At 33.6% G+C, this 24,164-nt stretch overlaps 1 protein-coding gene across 1 annotated transcript in view; it reads left to right on the top strand.

The window, feature by feature from the left end:
* Positions 1 to 24,164, top strand: part of LOC128091125 (cadherin-7) — an 81,531-nt gene that overhangs the window by 22,397 nt on the left and 34,970 nt on the right. Inside the window, exons 3-4 of the mRNA XM_052704074.1 lie at positions 14,949 to 15,243; positions 22,426 to 22,545. Coding sequence (XP_052560034.1) covers positions 14,949 to 15,243; positions 22,426 to 22,545 — 415 coding nt within the window. The remainder of the gene's footprint in view (positions 1 to 14,948; positions 15,244 to 22,425; positions 22,546 to 24,164) is intronic.

The following is a 24,164-nucleotide window of genomic DNA, read 5'->3' as shown; positions in this document are numbered from 1 at the left end:
AACCTTTGCTGAAAACAGAACTCGAACAGAACTGAAGCAAGCTCAGATGTGCTGTCATAGGGAGTAGTGGGATGAAACCAGACATTTTTTTGCTTTATTTTATTTTTCCCCATTATTTATTTGATCTGCTGGACTTACAAGTATAAGCAAAGATGAATGATAAGTTTGAATCTTAATCTGTTCTTGAAATCAAACTACACTTTTAGTTTCATTGGTAACAACAGAAATTTTGGTATTAAGTAATATAGATTTTCTTAAACTCTGAATCACTGAGATGCTCTTTAATAATGTTTTATAGAGGACAGCACTATTTTCTGACTGATAATTTGAAAGGTAAAGTAAGAGTTGTTCTGTTCTTCATACTTCTGATGCCATATGTCCCGTTACTCAAAAAAACGCTTTCCCGATGTTTTTCTTTAATCACAGAATCAGAGTCATAAAATAGCTTGGGTTGGAAGGGATCTCAAGGATCTCAACTCCCATGCCGCATACAGGGCCACTAACCTCCATATCTAATATTAGACCAGGTCACCTAGAGCCCCAACCAACTTGACCTTGAGCAGTTCCAGGGTCGGGTCATCCACAGCCTCTCTGGGCTACCTGTTCCACCTCACCATTCTCTTGGTAAAGAACTTTACCCTGATATCCAACCTGAATCTTCCCTCTTACAACTTAAAACAATTTCCCCTTGTCCAGCCATTGTCTATCCTTTTAAGGAATTCACTCCCCTCCTTTTTATATGTTTAATGTTGAACTCAAAAAAAAAACCCTCAATCTTTTTAAAGTTTCTTTTTAACCTCAATGGAGAGCTTAAATATTTTTATGGTAGGACTACCAGAACCACATGGAAAATCAGCTTAAGAACAAGAATTTCCACACCTTAACCCTGCTCACAAAGTACAATACAAAAGTGTAATATGTGTCTGCTTACAGAGTACAGAAAATTTGTTCTTAAAAGAGACAATAGAATTATACTTTGCCAGAAGATTAATTCCATGTGTGAGTAACTCTTGCCTCTTCTGGAGAAAATTTTGTTCCCCTTATTGTTGCTATCAGTCCTGCTGAGCTAAGCTAGATGACGTCAGCAAACTGCATTCTATTACTTCTCCAGTGTCATCTGTGAACTTGTTTTTTGTCTTTTGCTGAGTTACAACTGCACAACCCATCTGTAAACTATGCGACTACATTTTGACAATAAGACCAAGAATTGCAAGACAGTGGGGGTTTTACTTATATGATGAGAGGCATCATCCATTTCGTGGAATGAGAGTTTGTATTTACAAAACTCAACCAAGTCTGCACTGCAGGCAGCTTACTTTTATCTTGTCCAGAGTATATTTGAAATGCAAATTGCAGAAAGGCATTGTTGGTTTTGTGGTATCAATTAGTAGCAAGTAGCATGTTAGTAGAAAGTCTTTCTAATCTCTTGATTTTTATTTTTTTTTCCCCTAGTAGTAAGATCAGTTTGTTTTATTAATTCTGTTTGTTCTTTGATACTTAACCTTAATTCACTAGATTTGATATTGAGCTACTATTTTCTTTTATCTTGCAGTACCATTTTTTAGTGTATATATATATACATATATTTACATATTGACAGAACACAGCTCTTACTCAACTTGCATGCTTTCTCTGAGAATACTGGCGCAGTTGATAGTGAATTCTGGTTCCTATTATACAACTACTGTTTTTGTCTTCCACCTTCTATAAAAGTAGCCGCAGAGAAGATTGAAAGATACTCCATATCTAGTTCTGTCAGTGACTACCAGTGTTTGATCACTTCTGTAGATGACTTGCACTGGAGTTTCTTGTGTATTCTTCACTGAAAACGAATAAAGCAATCTTTTTATGTCCTCTCAATTTACTGATAACATATGATTGGAGGTGAATAGAGAAAACAAAACAGGAAGAAGCAATACAAAGAATATATGCAGAAAAATTAAAAGCATATCAGGCATCTAGCCAATCAGTAAATTCCAGCAGGGCAGGGGAACTGTGGAACCATTAGAAGGACTTTAGGGCTCACCAGTTAGCAATGTGATGAATAGAGTAAGGCTGCAGAAACACAACGACGTTTGAAAATGTATATAAATTAGAGAAAGGAAGGGAATACAAATTCAAGCTGTGAACTGCAAGTGAAGTGATTAAGCTGAACTTTCTATTTACTTCAGAATGCTTCGTTTTAATTATATTTGAAGCTTATACATCCTTAATCTTCATTAGTTCGACTGATCTGCTTATGACTTTTTGTTTATGGAAGCTTTTATTTCCTTGGATTATTTTCAAAAGCTAGATCTCAATTATTTATAAGTAATATAAGTTTTTACTAAATTACTTTTGTGTTTAGACTACAGCTTGCAGATTGTTGAAGAGAAAAAGTATAGAAGAAGCACTATAAGTAAGATTTCTTTCTCATTTCTCAGTTGCTTTTTGAAAATTATTCACTGAATTGAAAAAAATGTAACATTTTCTTTCTGAAAGTTATAACATTTTGTCTAAATATCAGTGTGTACTAATGTACAAGGCTCACAATTTTATGAGTAGGGTTATAATTAAATTGTCTTTCTTGAACAATGTAGAAACAGATCCTCAACAAATTGAAATTGCTCTTTCCTTGCAATCAACTGAGCTGTTCTGATTTACAACAATAAAAACACCTTGCAGAACTTCCCTAAGGGGGAACATTTTGGATAGTTTGTTAAATTAAGGTTCTACTGTTTGTTTGTTTGTTTTCGTTTTCTTTGGGTGGACCACGCAGAAGGTGTAAGTCAAAAGTTAGAAATGCTTTGAGTATGAAGTTCTGCACACTACAATTGATGACAGAAGGCCAATCAATCAGACAACAATCCTATAAAAATACAGAGAGATCAGAATAATAGAATAATAGAATTCAATAGAATTGGAATTATTTTAATGTGGATGCAGGGGTGCAGCAAAGGAGCTGGAGACTTTTCATCTGCTTTGTATACAAAAATGATTATAATTGTGGTCTCTTAGTCCAAGAAGATAGAAGTGAGGCATTATTCCACCAGGACGAGACATGCAAATTAGATCAATTAAGCTTTGAAAATGCTCAGACAATCTGGTGGAGAAGTTTACATGCTGCGTCAAGTGAAACAGAGAAGATCAGTCTGGATGCTGGAGACATTTATTATAGCGATTTTAAACTCTAATCTCCAAGAATAATTCATTGTTTTCAGATACCTTTATAGAAAGAAAATAATTAGATAGCATAATAAAGGACTCCTTTAAGACGTACTTGGTGGTACAGAAAAATTAGTAACAATAATCTTAGTTCAAATGACTGGGGCAGATGAGAATAAATTCAGATGACTGATGTTTGCAGTTAATATAATAAATAATGCTAACAGTTCATACACCTTCATGTTGACCACAGTTCTTTAGATGTAGGGAGCATTCCTGTAAGGAACTCACTGCCTGTTCCATTTTTGTTAAACTAGAGTACACTTAAAAGGGAAACAGAGTGCAAATAATCATTAGATAAAAATGGTTTAATTTCGTCAGTGACCAGGTGAGAATTTGAACTATGTACGCAAAGTAAAATCTTGCAGAGTGCTAAAAGATTAGATAATTAAAGGAGTCTTTATGAAAATCAAAAATTTCTAAATATATGTGAAATACTGGAACCCTCAGAAATGGGTTTTTGAAGGAAGACTTTAAACATTTTCTGTAAAATACAGATGGTTTTCCAAATGAAAACCAGTTCTGCACAGTTTGAATTTTAGTGTAGAGACAGCAAGTGCACATGACCAACATAAAAAATAAAAATGATGTGCTTCATTTATTCATCAATAGCACATAAATTGTGTTGCCAGCACTGAATGGAAATGACAGAGAAATAGAGCAAGAATCTTTTATGGTGAGAATACAAAGAACAGGCAAATAAATCCTAGGTTGGCATTAGCATTGAATAGGGCAAAATTCATATCCATGGATTTTTTTTTTTTAAAAAGCAATGAGTGAAATTCAGTTTTAATCCATAAATAACTCGCCATCATTTTAATGTCAAAATATGATTTAAGGGGGAGAAAAAAAACAGTAATGACTGCATAGGAATTTGTTTAGATTGTCTTTATTATACACTCCTCACCAAAATAGAAAAAGCATCAGGAGATCACTGCCCTTTACACACAGCTGTTAAAATCCCTATAAGCTGGAAGGTTTTTATATACAATTAACCTAGCATTGTTCATGTAAAGGCAGTTCATTATGGTCTTGAAATACTAATGCATTATCCTTTCCCTCAAGTGTTTTCAGAAAAACAGCATAAAACATAGGCATTAAAAGCATTTATTTCCCAGCCTTAATCCTGTGGAGTGAAAATGCCTATCAAAATATGAATTACTATCTTGAGATCAGCTCTCCTATGCCTGCAAATTTTAATGGTTTTAAAAAAAAAATTAAGAAGAAACCAAAACTTTTAAAGTGTTTATTCACAAGAGATCACTTCAAATTATCTGAACAATTTAAAACAGATTTTCAAAGGTCTGTATTTATTGTGCATACCCTACTCCAGCTTGTTCTGAATACTGAACAGCTACAGTGTAAATTTATATAATGAAATCGCTTAAGCTTTCAGTGTTGCTTCTTACAATTAGTTGATGTAATACACATTGCTGTTTATTAAAGTACCCTTTCTTTGCTTGGGGATTAAGGCTGTGGTTCAGAAAGGCGCTTAGGCATATGCTCAGTACCAACTTCCATGAACAATAAGCAAGCCCTGAAATGCATGAGCATAACATCAATGAGGATGCTTTCTTAACCTAGAAAATTATAAAATGCAGACTTAGTTTGATCTTACAAGGTCTTTATTCTTTGGAGTAGTTTGAAAAATTAGCTGTTAATTAACTAGCCAGTATATATGAATTGATGGATGGATATGCATACTGCAAATATCTGAGGTAAAAACAAATAGGATAAGCCACGTTAAATGAAATATGTAAGAGTAGAGGAAAAAATGAAAATTTTACTGCTATTTTTTTCATATAAATTATTTACTCATGAAAATTTTACAGTAAAATTTTATATTAAAGATCATGTATTATTGCTGTTTCCTTGACCCACTCTCAACTTTGAGCAGATATTACTGTATTCCCTGCATAACTCTCCAGGGACTAGTTACATGTGATGTGGACATCATGTCAAATTCTTAATTTTGCACTTCAAATCTAGGAATGGTCCCACTGATCTCTGTGGGAATACTCACAGAATTTGGTTTGTGGTAATGCTTTGAGAAACATCTAGGTAGTATGAATTATAGCATGTAACAGATGTAATCATATGAACGACTGTTCTATAGCATTTCAAACTGACTATAAATCTTTCCTAAATATAGCAGTAAGAATTGCATTTGTCTAAACTTCTGAAATGTTTGACTGTTCTTATGAAAGAGAATATAAATTTAATTTTTGCAAAGCAAAATATAATAACAGATGCTGTTGCTCTGCCATGTATGTTGTCATCTCTTTGAGTAAAAATAAGTAAGCATATACCAATCTACTATTTCTGCTTTGTTTTAAAAATTTCATAAGTTCTACTTGTACTGTCTGCTGTACTCCAGCACTCTGTAAGCTTCCACAAACTAAAGTAATTAGTCAAAGTAATTTCTTTAACTGCTTTACAGCTATCTATTTTACAATTGTATTCTAGCCTGAAAAGGTTTCAATGTTTCCTGTTGACATAGAAAGTAAGATTACAAGTGAAATTTTAGTAGAATTAATTTTTAAGAGCAAATGAAATTTCAAGATTGGATACAATGTAACATCAAACACCACTATATCCCACTGCTTTCTCTTACAAACAATGAAACTAAGTTTAAAAAAAAATAATAAAAAAAAAAGAGAGAAAAAAAAGTAAAGAAAGGAAAAAGAAGAATAGAAAATAGAAACAAAATCCTGGAGGATTTAAAGCTTGGTACAAATTTCCTTGGAAGCCAACTTCTATGAAAAAATCATTACTAACCAAAGAGTGCTGCAAGCTATTTTGGATAGTTGAAACAAAGTAATCACTCTAAACTATAGATCAGTAGTTTGATAAAGAAGAGGTAATATGAGAGGTGTTATTTCTTTTCTAAAATAAAGACATTCAGTATAAGTATGTACCTTATCTCAGAAATTACTTTAACAGCAAATGAATTTTTGTTTGTAAGGTTGGTATTATTGATAAGAATAGTTCAGCAAGAAGAGTGTGTGATTATTTTCCGATTCGGTGCTATTACAGCTAATTCTTTAGACATAGAGATGAAAAAGTAGATCCTTTAATGTGCTCTCATCTTTTGTGATTGAAATGCCAGACCTGAATTATTATGGATAAGTAGAACAATTGATAGAGGCAAAATGACTTGTCCTGTTGTTCTTTCCCTTATTTCTGTTTCTAAGAACAGAAAACAAACAAAAAGCATTCATCTTGCATTAGAGTGGATATATAAATTCTACCATTACTGTCTTCTTCCCGCTCTACTTGCTTCCTGTACCACAGTTTTGAAGTGCATTCATGTCTATTCTGGTCCCAAATAAATAAATAAATAAATAAAATCCAAGACTTTAAAATCATGAATTTTCTTATAATGTGCAATGCTATAAAAAAGTTTTGAGATTATTCACTCTCTCCTTCTATCTGTATATATTTATATATAGATACATGTGTTTATAAACATATTTATTTATTTTAAAGAAAGTGTGTACTCAATAGTTCTTTATATATATTAATGTGTCAGTAGGAATTGTTTGATGTATAATGGAGAGATAATTTGAGAAGAATAGTGAGTGAAGTTTCTTGAAAGCTATTTTTGTAAGCTGGTACACATGCATAAACCTTTTCAAGCTCATGGACATCTGCTAACCCAGAGATATTCTTCTGTGAAATATGCTAGGGTCTTTGATATCCTCTTGTCATGTTGCATTTTTTAAGCCTGTTCACTTTCATAAAAGATACATGATGAGTAAAGGAAGAGATCATCCTCACACAATTTTATTATTCTGCTGAAAGAGAGTGACTTTAGGAGAATTTTGTCTTATGGCTTCAGTGATTCTTGCTAACAAAATAATTCAAATCACTGAACCAGTAAATATGTTGGTTTAGTAGGTAATAGTAAATATGGATCATATGAAAATACTAGTGATATGTGTGGAGGAGAATTTATTCTCTCTCCTGATTGTAAGTAAATGTGGAGTCTCATATACAACTAGTAGGAACAGTCTTTCAGGATTTTGTAAAAAGAATTTTACTCCAGTTGTATTTTGACGTGACTTAATTGTTAAATGAGTTTTGAGACTGTTTTCTTTAATCAAAAATCAATGCAGGCCAAAAAGGAAGAATTTTTTATATGGTAAGTCAGAGAGCAAATTCACTACTCTATATCTTGTTTTGTACTCAAAATAAAAATACTGAGGAATAAATTTTTAGGGACTGACCACGGTTTGAAAGAATTGCAGCATGCATTTTTTTTGCATAGGACAGGCCTAGTTCAGAGTGCTCTGTCTTACCCATTCTAAATTCTAACAGACATATTTTGATAAACTTCAAATATGACTGTGTGTGAGGGGAAAAAAAAATGCCTGCTTTCCATTCTACTGAATGTGTTATGTTGCCTGCAGGCTCTTGGTGGTGCTACAATACAGTAATGTTGTGCCTCCCCCCAGGGTGATTCTATGCAATTAGTATGTGATGATGCACAGTATACAGATGAGTTTTAGCTCCTGAAGCTACCAGTCTTTTAAGAATGGAAATGACAAATAGTCATTTTAGAGACTGACATGCCATGACTGCCCATTAAAACTCCTCAAGAATACTCAGCTGGCTACATATGTTCCATCTACAGCAGCAACTGCTTCTGAGTTCTTCCTGTAGCTATGCTGATCTTAACGGGTGGCTGCACAAGTCCCTGTTGCTACAGGGCATTTTGTGCTCTTAATAAAAATTGGGAGTGGTATGGGTAGACACAGATTTATGAGTATTTCAGTGTCTGCAGATGTAGGAAAAGACACAGTAAGCATATGCATGTGTATGAGCATATGTGTATATATGCATACGTGCACATTATGTTTCTGTATGTACGTGATCACTATTTGTCTTTATGAGGAGTTGTCACAGAAGTGCACAAAAAGAAGGAATACTGTGGATGCAATTGGACATTATTGAACGGAAAATGTCAAAAATGTGATATGATTGATCTTAGCACATCCAGTTTTCAGTATTTCCTATTAATTATTCAGTTCACTAGTCCTTAGATGACAGTGCCTCTTACTCCTAAGGAATTCTTCCATCTAAACTTCATTGTTCACTTAGAAGCCTGGGGGGTTTACTTAGCAACTAACTGGAATGTTACAAAGTATAAATTTTAGACTTTTGGTCACTTCTATTTTGAATTTTATTTGAATAAAAATGATTAAGGGCTTAAAAAACTACGCTGTTCTCTTTCCTGCATCACCTTCCTTTTTCAAAGGGTTGACAAAATTAACATTCATTTTATTTTCTGTGCTGAGTCATTACTTATTCTCCTCCTGGAGAACTACCAGTCAATGGGGAGTGTAAGGACTACATACTACTTACTGAACTCTCCCATGAATGTGGCTGAATCTTTGACTGAAGAAATAGCATAAAGAAAGGGACAGTGAAGTTTAACTGTTTATTCTAATTTTAATCACAGGAGAAGATGTCTGAGGAAAATCATAAAATTCATATTTCTTTAATTTCTTAGAGTGCTATTAATATTGAGTAAAGTAACAACTGACAAGATTCATGTTACCAGCGATTTTGAGTTCTGTTCACAGAGCATGAAAAGTAAATGCTGGTAATACTATACAGCTTTACTCTCAAATACTGTTCTTGTTTAACACTTTCCAATCACTTGATCAGTTCTATTTCCGATCAGTTCTATTTATTACTTTGTGATTTTTTTTTCTTTTGTACTTTAAGATTTATTTCCATACTTTTTCATTCCATTTCAAATTGTCTGTGTTCTTCTGTCCTCCTTTTCATGCTTCATCTTCTCTACCCCAACAGATTCCTTTTGAAGGCTATCCTGTCTGTTAGCTACTCTGCTTCATTCCTGGTCTCAGAACTGCCAACATTTTTATCCTTGTTTGATTGTTCTTAAATCTACTTTTCCTCCCTTCCATCTTCATCCTTTTTTATTTATTTTCTCTCCTGTCCAGTGCTTAATTAATCAGTCATCTGTGAATACATAAAAGATAAAACATTATACTTACTGGCTATATTACACCCTATTGAACATGAAGATCTCTGAGGCCCAAAAACAAGAACATGAAATTTGTTTGCAAGAAGAACAAAGAGGTGTGGGGTGTCACAGCCGGTACTCCAAACTGGAATACAAGCTTGAATGTGAAATGCATTTATTTCACATACTGAACACGAAATGCACTTATGGGCTATTTAATCTTTCAATATCCAGTTACTTTTGAGTGCTTTTGGATAAGTATGTATTAGCTGGTGGTCATTCTTAGGTCTCTAGTGTTAGCAGTTGCAAGGTAAAAGGTTTTTGGAGACAGTCTGAGTTCACGTAGCCTGTAAGGATGAGGCTGGAAGAGTTCTCAGGAATGTCTTGGACCTCAGGCATTTCAAAAGCTTTTGGGTCTTCAGTCTGTTCTGGGAACTCTAGATGAAATTCTGTGAGTTTTAGTTCAACATAGAGAAAAAATCTTGCCTATGCTAACAGGGTTTTGAGTAAGAATGCTACAAGCTCCAGTCTACATGGGGCCTTGCTGTAGACATTGTTCCCACATGTCTATTTTTGCTTCTGCCTGATGAGGAAAATGTCTGGAGGCAACAAAACAGTACATGGAGTTGCTGCTATGTCAAAGTGGAAAACCGTACCACTATGATGCTGTTGTCTCTGTCGGTTCCCTACCATATTGCTAACATTGCTGGGACAAGGAAATTCTGGCAGCATTACAAATTTATACCCCAAATTCTTTACATTTAATTTTCCTTTAATTACAAATGTAAGGAGTTTTGGATATAAACAGTTATGTTTACTTGATCTCTTGTCCTTAGTATAATCTGTTGAGCTGAAAAAAACAGAATTTAGATGAATATATTTCTTTTTGAGTCCAGGATTGTGCTATAGCTTTATACAAATTAATTAAACCAAAAGAAATCAAAAACCCATCAGGAACTTCTTTCTCACTTTCTCAGTGTTTCCTGGTGGGAAAAAAAAAAAAAAAAAAAAAAAAAAAAAAAAAAAAAAAAAAGCCTGCTGAACAGTACTTTCACTGCTGCCTAGGTATGAATTTAATCATGAATCACAAGGTTTTTCTGACATCAATAATGTTGAAAATCTGTTTCTCTCCCACATGATGTTTGCAACAAGACCCATAAGGAAATATAAAAAGATGTCTAAAGGCATTCATAATGAAATATGGTTATAGTTTACAAAAGTGAGAGCTTCATAATTATCTCTGAAAATAGCAATAATATCAATAACTAATGTTTGTGATACTCTTACACATTTTAGAAATTTGGTGTGTGTGTTTACTCCGATGACTGTGCTACACTTTAAATATTAATATTTGGATGTTATCACAATTCAAAATACTATTATTGACAGTGATAATCCAAGAGGAAAAGGGATTTCAAAGACCTTGTAGTTGCAACTAAAGTAAATATTAAATCCAAGAAGAGAAGTTTTAAAAACTTTGTTGATGTAATGAACAAGATTTAAAAGAAAAGGCCAAGTGAAGTCTTTGTTTGCAATTACCTACCTTTCCTTTATCTTGCAATTACAAGTTTGACCTGGTCACAGGTTCCTTCTCTAAGTCTCCCCAAAATGTAGCATAGGCATATTCTATATGGAGGTAAGAGTGCCTTTCCTTCACAGTCAATTCTCTATTGTTTTGTGATAGTTAGAAATAGTAAGTTTTCTGTTTTTATGTCATAATAAGTTACAAAACAGACAAGACAATTATTTCTGCCTCAATGTTATTTCTTCATTTTATTTTTTTTCTTCTTTCTTGTTTTTCTATATTTCAGAGAGAAGGGAGGAATAAGGATGCAATTTAACCACTTCCACATGACCAAGGTATACCAGTGCCTGTAAGGTCATAAGGATGTATAAGTTACTCCTTTCCCCTCTTTCTAGCTACTTTCATATGAAGAGAGGAAAAGGTGCAGGCAAGGCAACTCTATCTTGAAAAAAAATTCAGTTGTTCTGAAGACATATGCATGTTTCTTCTTGTGTTAGGAATCTATGGAGCTGGACTGCACTGAATATGTTGTGTTTTCTCTGTCTTTACACTGTCACCATTACTCAGGGATCCTGCTGCTACTGAAAACCCATCAACTCTTTATATTCTATCTGAGCTTTTCTTCTTCATGGCCCCATACCCAAATGTGTAGATTTTGCACTAAAATGTTAGCCATGCTGCCACAGTTAGGAACATCAACGAAATTAGAACTTGGAGGAAGACAAAAGCATATGAATTTTGCACCTGCTTTAAGGGGGTGCAAAGTGAAAATCAGAGTATTAACAAACCTCTCATTCAGAACTCGGATAAGTGGTGGCCAGGTAAGTTGCTTTTAATTTAGTGCAGTACCTCTGTTTACTGATTTTAAAAAAAGTCCTTCTTTATAGAAAATAATGCTTTAACATACTTTAACAGAATGTGATGTAAAGATCTGTACCTAATAATAGACTAAGCTCAGAAACTATTGAGTATTAGGGATACTGAAGGAAATACATTTCTTAGGTTTCAGTATTCTCTAGAATAATCATGGTTCTATGAGTCCAAATCAGTATAAATGCATTCTTTGGATGCTCTCTATCTATCCATCTATCTATCTATCTATCTATCTATCTATCTATCTATCTATCTATCTCTATCTCTCTATCTTCTTATATTGTAACACCTGAAACTACACAGTATTTTGTAGAAATATTGTGCAGGACTGTTTGTCCAATATTTTTGCTCTTAGTTGTAAATCTTTGATGCATCTACATTAATGACCTTTGAAGATCATTTTTTTGGAGGATTATACTGGAAGGAACTGAAAATGGCATAAAACATATTTGATTTTTTTCAGAATAGCTTATATTTTCATTGTTCTCTTGTATTTTAAGTTTTCCCATAAAATTACTGAAGAATACACAAAAATTTTGAGTCAAATCCTTTATAGTTTTTCATATAGAATTGTTTGTACTATAGTTAGATAAATCATCTTTTCAACAGTTAGGTGGGTGGACAATGATGCTTTCTTGCTTAAGCAAGGGCTAATTTTTTTTTTCATAAAGAAAAAATATAAGAAAAAATGCAATTTTTTTTCCACCTTTACTCCAAGACCCTCAAACTTGGAGTAACAAAGGCCATCACTAACCTCCTTACTAATCAGTGCAGTAGCAGTTTTCTATCGAGGCATGGTTTCAAAAAGTGACTTTTGTTCAGCATGTCACTCTAGAGCATGAGCCACTGTAATGTAAACCTTCTGAAGTTTCATGAATTTTCATAGATCAGGAGTGGATCTCCTTAAAACATGATATGTTAATCAGTTACTACCTGAGCAAATGAGAAATGCTGAAGCTACTATTTTTCTTTTTCTCTAGTATGTGTAAGTCTTGGTGCATCTTTGAGGATTTACAGTTCTAGTCTCTCCTCTGAAGGTCTCTTTTCATTTGTAGTCCTGCTAGAATGTATTTAGATCAAGACGCCCTGAGTAACAAGGTGAAAGGGAACCTGGGCAGACCTACAGCTTGAGATCCAGATGTGAGTGCTAAAGTCTGGTGTGCTGATGGATGAGGCTTCACCCTCATGAGAGAGAACTAATGTTACTCTCTGCAAGCTCAAATGTAGATTCAGTTCCCATCTCTGCCTGAAGAATCTACTTGCACATCTCTAATATTCAGACATCTGCTCTACCTGATAAACAGCTGAGTATGCTGATATCATCTGCTCTTTCTCTCATCTAACATATCCTTAGCTATGCCATAAAATGAGGAATTATTTTTACAGGGAGAATGGGGAAGTCTCAGCCATCACAGAAAGACCAATGCTCTGTCAGAATACGAAATACGGAAAAAAACTGAATCTCTTCAGGGAGATTATAACATTGAATCTTTGTACCTCGTAGCTTCTGTTCTTGAGTTATATGATGCTGTGTAAGTCAAGGGATAACCTTGAAGTACAACATAGGGGAAAAAAAGAAGCACAAGCTGAACAGATTCTTACTTGCATACACCTCTGTTCTGATATAAAAAAGATGGGTACTTCCAGTCAAATCTGAAAAACTAGCAAGAGCTACTGCTGCCAGATTTGTAAGATGAACAAGGGTACAGTTTATTGAGTTAACTCAATATTATGGCTGAGGAATAAGCATTTCTGTGGATGTTCAAAGAAACAGGGTGCGAAATATATCTTCTCTTGATCTGTTCAGTGTCAGCGTTGACTGATCTTGAGTACTTGAGTACTGAGAAACAAGAATTTAAAGATTTGAGAAACTGCACCAAAGCATTCCCAGACTTATTCATGTATCTCAGGAGTTACATAGCAGTCAAATGAGGATAAGCTACATTTTGAAATAATGTACCCTAATCCAGTTGAGGCACCCTAGTTCTGTTTTCTTGATCCTGTCCAAAGCTCAGATTTATTTTCTATCTTAAAACTGAGATGGAGTATCCTGCAATTGCAAAACTATGAGATATATTAACAGTGTAAGAAATGATTTATCCATCTGAAAAATTCAAAATTGGTCACCAATTCTTCCCTTCTGATATAGGAATAGCCTATAAAAAAGCTGTGCAAAGTTATGCTCAAGATAGCAATTTTCTGCAAGTGTACTTTGGAAGTAATTGCTCTCAGTGATAATTCCAGCTGAGAGGAAGAAAAATAAAAATAAATAAACAAATAAAAAGGACACTGTAATGAACATGATAGTAAATGTAATACTAAACTCACCATATTGAGGAAGAGCAAGTAAAATCATAAAAGAAACAAAGAATGTTGTCTTCACTTATTTTCAAATATAGCTAGCTTTTTAGCTAGCTAAAAAGTAGCAAGGGGCATGTGTGACACTTTGACATGATATTATGTTGCTAATACAAGCCTGAGAAAAATGAGGTTTGTGTAAGTCTGGATTCTGTAACAGGAAAGTGTGACTCAGTGGAGAAAAAGGAGCTACAAAAAGTATGGAATCTTTGTGACTTAAAAGAACTCTCAGAATGAGGAAGAAAGCTTCTTTCTCCAAACCTGTTTTACTTTTCCAGTGGGAGATATATTTTGACCCAATGGGATATCTTTCTTCTGAGTCTGCTTCAAGTTTTCCAGGGAAAATACACTTGGCATTTGATGCTGTAGTTCAGACAGCATTAGGACATTTCTTAGTCTCTCTCATTCTCTGTATTATCCTTAAGTTAGATGGCAATGAAGAATATATGGAAGTACAGTTATTGTTCTACTACATAGTAGTGAGAAACCAAACCATTGGCCAATTCATTCTCTTCATTTGAAATATTTTAGTGAACTGTACAGTAAACAATGGGGAAAAGAGTATGTAATATCCCATACAGACATAGGAGCAAACACTAACATCAAATTTATAGTGACATATGTTTGAAGCCACAAGCTTTACTAAGGCAATTGACAAAAATCAATAATTACACTTAAGTGAGAGTAAAGGTATGTAATGTGTGTAAAGGTTTGTATGTGTGTGGTTGTGTAAAATTCCAATACAAGAAACCTATAAGACAATATAAAATGTGTTTGAAAATGTTTATAGAAAAGAGTGAAATCATTTTGCTCAAAAGAGCAAGCTGACAGATTCAAATGGTCCCTCTTGGGCTGTGTGCAATAAACATTCAGCTTATCTTTCCAAGAACAATAAAATTTCATGTACTACTGCTTGACATAATTATTTTTACATATCTCCATGCCACTGACTCTCTTGGAAGTTAATCTCATCTCTCATCAATTTTTCACCAGCTTCACTCTGATGTTGATAAAGGAGATGGTTCCATCAAATACATCTTGTCAGGCGAAGGGGCAAGTTCCATTTTCATTATTGATGAGAACACAGGGGATATTCACGCTACAAAGAGGCTGGATCGAGAAGAGCAGGCCTACTACACGCTCCGAGCACAAGCACTAGATAGGCTGACTAATAAACCCGTGGAACCAGAATCTGAGTTCGTCATTAAGATTCAGGACATCAATGACAATGAGCCAAAATTTCTGGATGGTCCTTACACTGCTGGAGTTCCTGAGATGTCTCCTGTGGGTAAGTGCAAAATAGACTGTTGGTGTTGTGGGAAACTTTTTACTACTGCCTTTTAAAAATTTCATTATTTTTTACTGTGTCACACTAAGATATTTAATTATTTATGAGCCACCTGCAACAGTTAGATATTTCAAGACTTAAGTGGAAATAACATGCTAGATTAAGTATTTATTCCTTTCAAAATTTTGTGAAACTCAAATAGCTATGTAGGAACACAGCTAAGCATTTTATCATGTATTTCTCATTCCAGTGCTCAAAGACTTTGTTTTATATTTCTCGTTAACAATAATAAATTTCACACCTACAGTATGGTATTCAGAGATGATAATATATCATTTTATTCAGATTAAGATTGTTCTTAACAAACTCTTCAAATTCCTGCTGCTACATAAAATTTTTTGTAAGTTTTGTGTATATTCTTAACAGTTAGCTTACTGTGAATCTTTCCCAGTGTTGATATCTAGTTCTCTGTGAAGAATATACAAGTGGAAAACACTGGGGTACAGATGAAGATGGTTGATAAAATTCCAATGGATTAGTAGAAAAATGGCTGGTAGAAGCTTCAAACCCTCTCAGAAGCTTTTATTCCTAAATTCAAATTAGGGAAGAATTTCAACATTAAGTCCACCATCTCTTCAATTTTAAAGAGAGCAAATGGTTATTTGTTGGCAGGTGCTAGTGTTCCATCAAAAGATATCTGATTCAGGCCAGATAAGATACATTTTGATGAGTTTTAGTTTAATTTGAAATTATAAATAAGTTTATGATATTAAAAAGCATAAAAATTTTCACTATGTCAGTGGAAATATGTGTATGGGAACTCAGGTTCTTGATCCCCAGTTTTATGATCCCAGAAAGTTTTATGGTGATTGCAATCAGGAATGTATTTGACTGATTTTAGACCATATACAAACTTGATATTCTTAGGTAAGACTGAATTTGCTATGGTGTTCTCAACTCAATTTCTTGTATTTTTGCATACTAAACAATGCCTCTATATTAGAGCTAGAGAGCCAAAAATGACCTTTCCTGCCAGTGCACTGTGCAACAATCATTACATTTGACATCTGAATCTCACTTTAGGAGCCAATGGAATATAAGTAAAACAGTGCTAATTAGTTTTCTATTTATTTACATTATTGAACAGTGAACATTTGATGCTTTCTCTCATTTAATACTTGATAGTTACTGTTACTGAAACACAGTGTGAATGTCTGAAGAAGCAGGGGTGGTCTTGGAAAGAAGGGTAGACACCACATTTTTTGAGAAAGATCAGGGATGAAGTGCAGTTTTGATATATTCCTGAGAAATTCCTTCAGCACTTGGGAAAAATAATTGGATAATAAAAAATTAAAACATAAGTATTCAGCATTTTAAGAACATGTTGTAAATATTAACTTGTTTTATTTTAGGATTTGATTAACTGAGCTATAGAATACATAAATACTTAGTATTTTACAGCTTTGTTCAGTTCTCTAAGGAATAATATTTCTACGTATCCTTCCTGGATTAGTTAACTCTCTCCTGTACACATATAGTGACATATGAATAACTCCTATAAATATCTGAGGTTTACCTACACGCACAAATCTGTGCCGTAACTTGTAGTTTGCAATGGAGAAAATAAGGACTGTTTTAAAGGGAGCTAGTTTTGCACATTTTACCAAATCTGTACTGTATAAATGGCTGAAAGAAAGTCTGTCTCATGTGGACTGCATTATCAAATATATATTCAGCTTAGGTGGAACACTGCAAAATTACTGCTAACTGTAAGTGATGAAACTGCAGATGAAACTGCCCTTAGTCAACACAGATTTTGACAGTGCATGTCTAAATCTGTGTTGACTAAGGGCAGTTTCATCTGACCAAACTTTGTGACTCTACATTCTTGTGTGGCACTTGTCTTACATAGTCACATAGATTCATAGTTTATTCATATAACACAATTTTTAATTAATCAGCTAGAGCATTCATGCAATTTTAAGGAGAAATTATCTTTTATTTAATATGAAATTATAGCATTCACAAGGATTTTTAATTGGATATTAAACAAAATGAAAGAGATCACAGGATTATGAACCCAAATTAACCATAAAGATTGGAGAATCATAACCTTTAACCAAAAGGGCAGTTATGGAAGTAAAATGATTCTGTATTACATTTCACAAATATTTTAGGATATTATCTAAGGCTAATTGAGGTCAATCTTTTTTATTATTTGAAATGACTTCAGGTCAGGTTAAAATTATGTTTGGGTCAGGTCCAATTATACTGATTATCCAGAAAAGAGTAAATACCTTTTTTACAGCACATAGCATGAACCTAAAAGATCTAACTTTTCTGAAGATCTTTGTGGATTTTTTAAAATTCCTTTTACTTAAAACATCTGACAGCATTATATTTCAAACAAACAAAAAAAAAAGTTGCAAATTATACTTAAAAGGGGAGAGTCCTTGTTATGTTACACACAAAAATAGCTGATGTGAGACACACACATTTGTCTTGATAATAACTAGAAATAAAAATTCAACACCAAACATAGCTTTGTCTTTTTTAATTTTCAAGACTCTCCACACATATGAGCTTTACTTATTACTCAACAAGAGAAATATCTGTCTTTCTTGCTAAATTTATTATACTTGATAGAGATGGATTGAAATACTTAATATATATTTAAAACAAAGAAAAAAAGGAAAGAAAGAGAAGGGAAAGAAAAGAGAAAACCTCTACATCATACTAAGTCTTTGGTACCAGTGTCTAGTTGAGACTGTTGCTCTACATTCACAAACATCTGCTTTGGTTTTTCTGACCTTGGGCTTTATCTGTGAGTAAAGGAAGACTAAAAAGGCTGTGGGAAAGGGGAGGAAGGATTGAGCATAAAGCCTACCTCAAAATCCATTATCCCCTGTTTTGTGCCCCTTGAGTGGAAATGCTTTATAGGTATAATTGCTTGAGATCTGAATGAATGCCAGAAGCTGAAGCAAGAAATGCCACACAGTGTAGATTAAAACATGGCTGGACAATTGCATATAGATATTAAGGAAATATTATGGATACTTTCATAGTAATGGTGTTTAGTATTTCTAGTAGTAGCTGATATCACTCAGAAATGTGGTGACAACATAGAAGTGTTTTGAGCACCATACATCATTAAATTCTATTAGTCAATGTCTTTACTAACTGGCTGTATTTAAAGGCTTATATTTAATTTTTTAATGTGGTTACATTATTCAACTTTATAATTCAACTTTAAGGGAGTGCATAATTTCAAAAATTAGCATTTCAAAAAACCTGGCAAGCTGATTTTCCCTTAAATGTTAAAAACTGAAGTTACATACATTTCCTATACAGACCTATTTAAAACTTTGATCAAATGTCACGCACTATAATAGTAAGATTTTTTTAAACACTGTTTCTAAAATAATAAACTCAGAGATGTAATGCTGGTCCATTTGAAGAATTGGTAACTCAAAATAAAATGAACCCTCTTATCTTGCCTTTATTTATCCTTATCACAGAAAGGTCGCTATCTGCAACATGTCCAAAACATCTGTGTATCTTGACTTAGGTAAATTAAAGTACAAATATCATTCTAAATTAAAGGTCCTCTCCACAAAAAGTTTTCTCTTCCTTTTGTCCTAATATCATCACCGAAGCAGTTGTCAGATAATTGTGATTCTTTGATATCTACCAATATGTGTTAAAGTTTAGGTTAAAAATGACAGCTTAAACATTCTGGAAAAATGGAAATGTATGCCAGCCACCAAAAAGCCAGTTTGTTATAGCAGTCATCAGTAAAAAAATAAATGGAACACCCTTTGATTAGCAGCACAGATTTTCTCCTCAGTATTTGCTGCCATTGATGAAAAAGTTTATGAAATGGTTTCAAGTAGAATTCATTTTAATTAAGTGATATTCTAGCTTTGCTACTAAGACCTAGATAGACAATTGTGGAGAAATCCACAGCTGAGAGGAAAATAAGCTATTTTTCAATGAATTAACCCTATTTATCTTTTTGGCCTGTGTCAGATATGCAAACTCTAAGAAATATTTTAAGTTGAAGTTGTGAAGCTACAGGCTATAACAGTTTATAAAGGGTAGGGTTGGTGTTCTGTTTACACCTCAGCACAGCTGCAGTAAACAAGGTTTACTAGATCAGAGAGTTTGCCGGATGGAAAAAAGGTTTGGTCCTGTATGTGGACTGCCAAATGGTACCTCTGAGTCTTAAGGCTGGACACTTGCATGATAGATGACCACCTGGGTTGTAAGATTAGGGAAAACGTCCAGGAGTAAAGAAGAATACAATTTAATTGAGGAGCATGAACTATCCTTTTGAAAAATGATTTTATATTTGGAACTGTGATGCAACTGATCATTTTTCCTTAACTGATAAATTTACTGACTATCAATAGTATCCATATAGTTTTCTTGGTTACTCTTTCTTTAAAGAAAATTAAGATTTGAATTTAGGATCAGTCTATTACTAGAAAAATTAGGACGTCTCTGTTTTGCAATGATGATTCTCTGAAGGAATGCTTATTCTTCAAAAGACATCCTCTTTCTCTGTAAATATCTGGAAATCTTTACTGTGATCTTTCAGTTCATTATGTTTCCTTGCAACTGATTTTCCTACATGTAGCTTTACTCACATAGTTAAAGAACCTTTGTTATCCTGCATATTCTTTTAAAAAATATTTTGTGCAAAAATCTCCCACTAAACATAGAACTTATGGAAACTCAATGTTTTTGAGTAAAAAGAGTAAAGAAATAATGATAACAGTAGCTGTTTTAAAAGTTCTTTGTCTTCTATGAGATTAAAGAAAAAGTAATTAGTACAAAGGAAGTAGATAAGTAATCATCATTTTCTATTGTTGATTACAGTCAAATAGGATGAGTGCAGAAAGATTTGGCATTAGAATTTCTGCCTAATTTTTTTTTGTTTACCTGTTTGTTTGTTTTTGTTTCTAGAGGACATATGTGTTTGAATGGGTAAATCTTCAGTTTAAGAGAGAGCCAATTAGATTCAGACACTGGCTTTTGTGTGTCTCACAAATGGTAGAGTCTTTGCTACATCAGTAGATTCTTACAGTGAACAAGCACTTCTAAGCTTGAAGGATTTCCAAAATTTCCGTGTTGAGACTGCAGAGCCTGTAATTGCTTTCATCTTGTATTGGTTTGAAGTTCTTGAAAGAGGCAAGAGCAAGGAGTAAATGCATAACTGTCTGTGAGGTTTATAAGTACTTTTCTTATATTTGCACACACGGTAAGCTTCACTGGCAGGATTTAGACACTTTGCAAATGTGTTAAGCCTGGCTTTGTCAAAGAGTACAAGGTGTCAAATACTCATTATTATATCCTTCTACTCAAAAGCTTGAGAGACTGGAAAGTTTAAAATAGATCTCAGTATGAAATTACATTACAGAGCAATCTGTAAAATCAGTTTGATGTACAGAATCAAAACTCTTAGTTATTTGTGAATATAACACTGATGTATTTTAAGTGTCCTGTAACAGATAAATGACTTGATGGATTAACTAACAGTTTTCTTTTTAAACTTCCCATCTATTTAATGTAAAATTTCAGACTGAGAGTAACATTCTCTGTTCAAAAATATTATCATCCACAAGAAAGAAAAATAGAATTCGAGATAGAATTGCAATCATCATACTTCGTCATTGACACTACAGGAAAAGAGGTCACACACGTGGGTTAGTTAGGTCATAACTTAAGTGAATAAATTTGTCTTATGAAGGATGACTTTTGGTCAGAATTCATCCGGGCAGGTCTCATCCTTTCTTATCTGTACTATTTTATAAAGGGTCTCATTTATTCCTCTCTTTTTCCAAACCTTCAACCTTGTCCCAAAATCCATTTACAATTTTCTACTGAGGACAGAAAAGATGAGGAAAATGGATGATGCACAAACTATATAAGACATAAAAGATTTAAGAATTTTTCCCGAATCTTTCCTGAATATGTCCAAATGAAACAGATCAGAGTGCAACTTCTGTAAAATTCACCCTAGTCACTTATTAGTACAGCTTCTTGTTGAAGAGTAATTTCTGGATTTGTTGCTCTCATATTTATGTGAAAAACTGTTTTCAGTTGGAAAATGATCACTCTCTGTGACAAATACTGCTCTCTAATCTTTTGACTAAATCCTGTTTAACAGGGAATTTGATTCTCTGCTGAAGGGGGCATCTGCCAAATTGCTGCAATATTAATTTGCAACTTAACCTCCAAATGGTTCCCTAAGGTGTTGAGTGGAAGGTCTCAATGTTCCAGACAATCTGCCAGTGAGAAATAATAATCCTTTCTGCCTATCAAAAGGTGGTGACCATGGCCAAGGCCCTGGCTCCCAAGTGTTGTCTTATTTTGCTCTCAGCATACATCATGGAAACAGTGAAGAAAAATAAAAAAATGGGAACTGACAAGGAGAATACAACACATACGAGGTGGATCTTGCATGAGATTCTCAGAAACATACACCTTTTGCTAAGCAGATAAACATCTTTTCCTACTAATTCCTGTTAACATATAGACAGTTCTTTTAGATACATTGTATGGCAGATGATTACCAGAAATAGTACTAAAACATTGCAGATACAGTGTGAAATGAATAGTTTTTAAAGGAATTTAGTGGCAACTCTCAGGTGTTTGTTGTCTGTCTTAGCTGAAATATAAACTCTTTAGTTTTCTCTTGTATATAAGTGTAAATAATTTTGTAGAATAAAATTATATATAGGTGTCTAATATTAAAAGATATAAAGCATACATATGTGTTATATTTGAATCTCTAGCTGCTTATCATTTATAATTTTAATATGGGAAGTCAATATTTAATACTTAGACATATTTCAGACATTGTCATTATTAAGAACGTTTCATTTCTCTCACATATTCTCCACTAACTAAACTCAGAAATAAAGAAGTGAGCTACTGAGTGATATGGGCTTTATCACTTAAAGACAGAGAAAATTTGGGAAGTCCAAATAACTGATACTACTGGTTTACAAATAGGACCTTATTTTTCAGGCTGAATTACAGAAAAAAAAAAAGACTATTTATGCAAAAGACACCTCACACTCCTCACACTGTTCCAGTTGTATGTTGGCACTGTATGTTGAATATAGTTTGGATGTGTGGATTTTATATGTACAATAGTTTCTTAAATATTTGCAGGTACCTCTGTGGTTCAAGTGACAGCCACTGATGCTGATGATCCTACTTATGGCAATAGTGCCCGAGTGGTTTACAGCATATTGCAAGGACAACCTTACTTTTCTGTGGAACCAAAGACAGGTAATTTTCTACAAATTCTCTTTACCATAATGCTGAGAAAGTAGAAAAAGTGCATTAAAACATGCTGGGAACTTGTTAGTGTAGTCTCTTGGTTAATTGAATACAGTAGAGCTTTGTTGCTCTTTTATATTTCTGAGTAGATTTTAGAAATCACATGAGCTATGTGATAAGCTTACATTTTTGGAATGGAAATTTTTATCTCCTTCTCAGTCTTCTAGCTCACTGATCTACTGTCTATTGCAGTATTTCTGAACAATAAAAAATGGAAGATGCTGTGAATATGTTTTATTTTCAGATTGTTCTGTAAATGTACAAATATCACCTTCTCATCAGATTTCCTACACTATAGATTTATGCCAGGACTGACTCTTCATTTTTCTTTTTAAAATAGAGTTTTGTTGTGGAAAATATATCTTTTCTTCATCAGTTTGAGCATTAAAGCATAGTACTTCCCATTCTCATTTGACACACTATTTTACTGCTACTTTCAAAACATCATTTTTGAAGCATTTTTTTAATTATTATTTTTATAAATTTTGTGAATATTACTAGCCATAGGAAAATGCAGTCCTTATTCCTCAGTTTTAACAAACATTGTCCTTCCTGTTGTATATTTTGTTCAGTTGTGGAACCCTCACTACAAAAAGGACTTTGAGTTGCTCAAGCACATGCAGACAGAGCATCAAAGCTGGTAAAAGAACTAGAAAACACGACATATAAGGAACTACTGAGGGAATTGGGGATGTTTTGTTTGGAGAATAAGAGGCTTAGGGGAGAACTCCTCTGTCTCTGTAACCAAATAAAAGAAAGTTGTAGCAAGGAAAGCATCTGTCCCTTTTTTCAGTGATAAGTCAAGTTACACCAGGGGAGATCTAGATTGGGTATCAGGAAGAATTTCCTCATGTAGAGGATGATCAAGCATTGGAATGGGCTGCCCAGGAAAGTGGTAGAGTCCCTGCCCCTGAGGTATTTAAGAAACTGTGATATTTAAAAAGCTGTGGCTATGTGAAATGTGGTTTTCTGATGGGAATCAGTAGGTCAGGTTGATAGCTGGACTTCGTGATTCTAAAGGTCTTTTCCAAATAATATGATTCTGTGGCTTGATGATTTTACAGCGTCATTTCACACAGTGTTTAAAAAAAATAAAAAATAAAAATAAAATTAAAAAATCAATTTGCTTAATTTCAGTCTCCTACATGGAGAAAAATTATCATCTGCATTTCAGAGATGGATAAGCCACAGCAAAAGAGAAACAGAATATTTACCCTATTTGTAATTTAAAAATCAACCAATGAAACAAAAAGAACTGCTGGGTAACAGATCTGAATCCTAATGTTATGACTAAAAGGTCACACTCTATTTAACAGCACCTAAACTTGCAGAAATCAGTAGTATCAAAATATTAACATACCTATGCATTCATATATTTATAAACCTCCACATATTCATGAAAATGTTCGTCCTCTACAGGATTATATAGTACTTTCTTTTTCTCCAACAGATATGGTGTATAGTAGGCTTTTTTTGTCTCTCCTTTTTCTTTAAGAATTCTTTAAGAATTGAGACTGAAATGTTTTCATACATTTTCATTTTGATGTTGTACTCAAATTTCCTTTATG

This window comes from Tympanuchus pallidicinctus, unplaced genomic scaffold (genome assembly GCF_026119805.1).
Source record: "Tympanuchus pallidicinctus isolate F22 unplaced genomic scaffold, pur_lepc_1.0 scaffold5, whole genome shotgun sequence".
In the NCBI taxonomy this organism is placed as follows: Eukaryota; Metazoa; Chordata; class Aves; order Galliformes; family Phasianidae; genus Tympanuchus; species Tympanuchus pallidicinctus.
The sequence above is the reverse complement of the archived record's forward strand: the minus strand, read 5'-3'. Positions and strand labels throughout refer to the sequence as shown.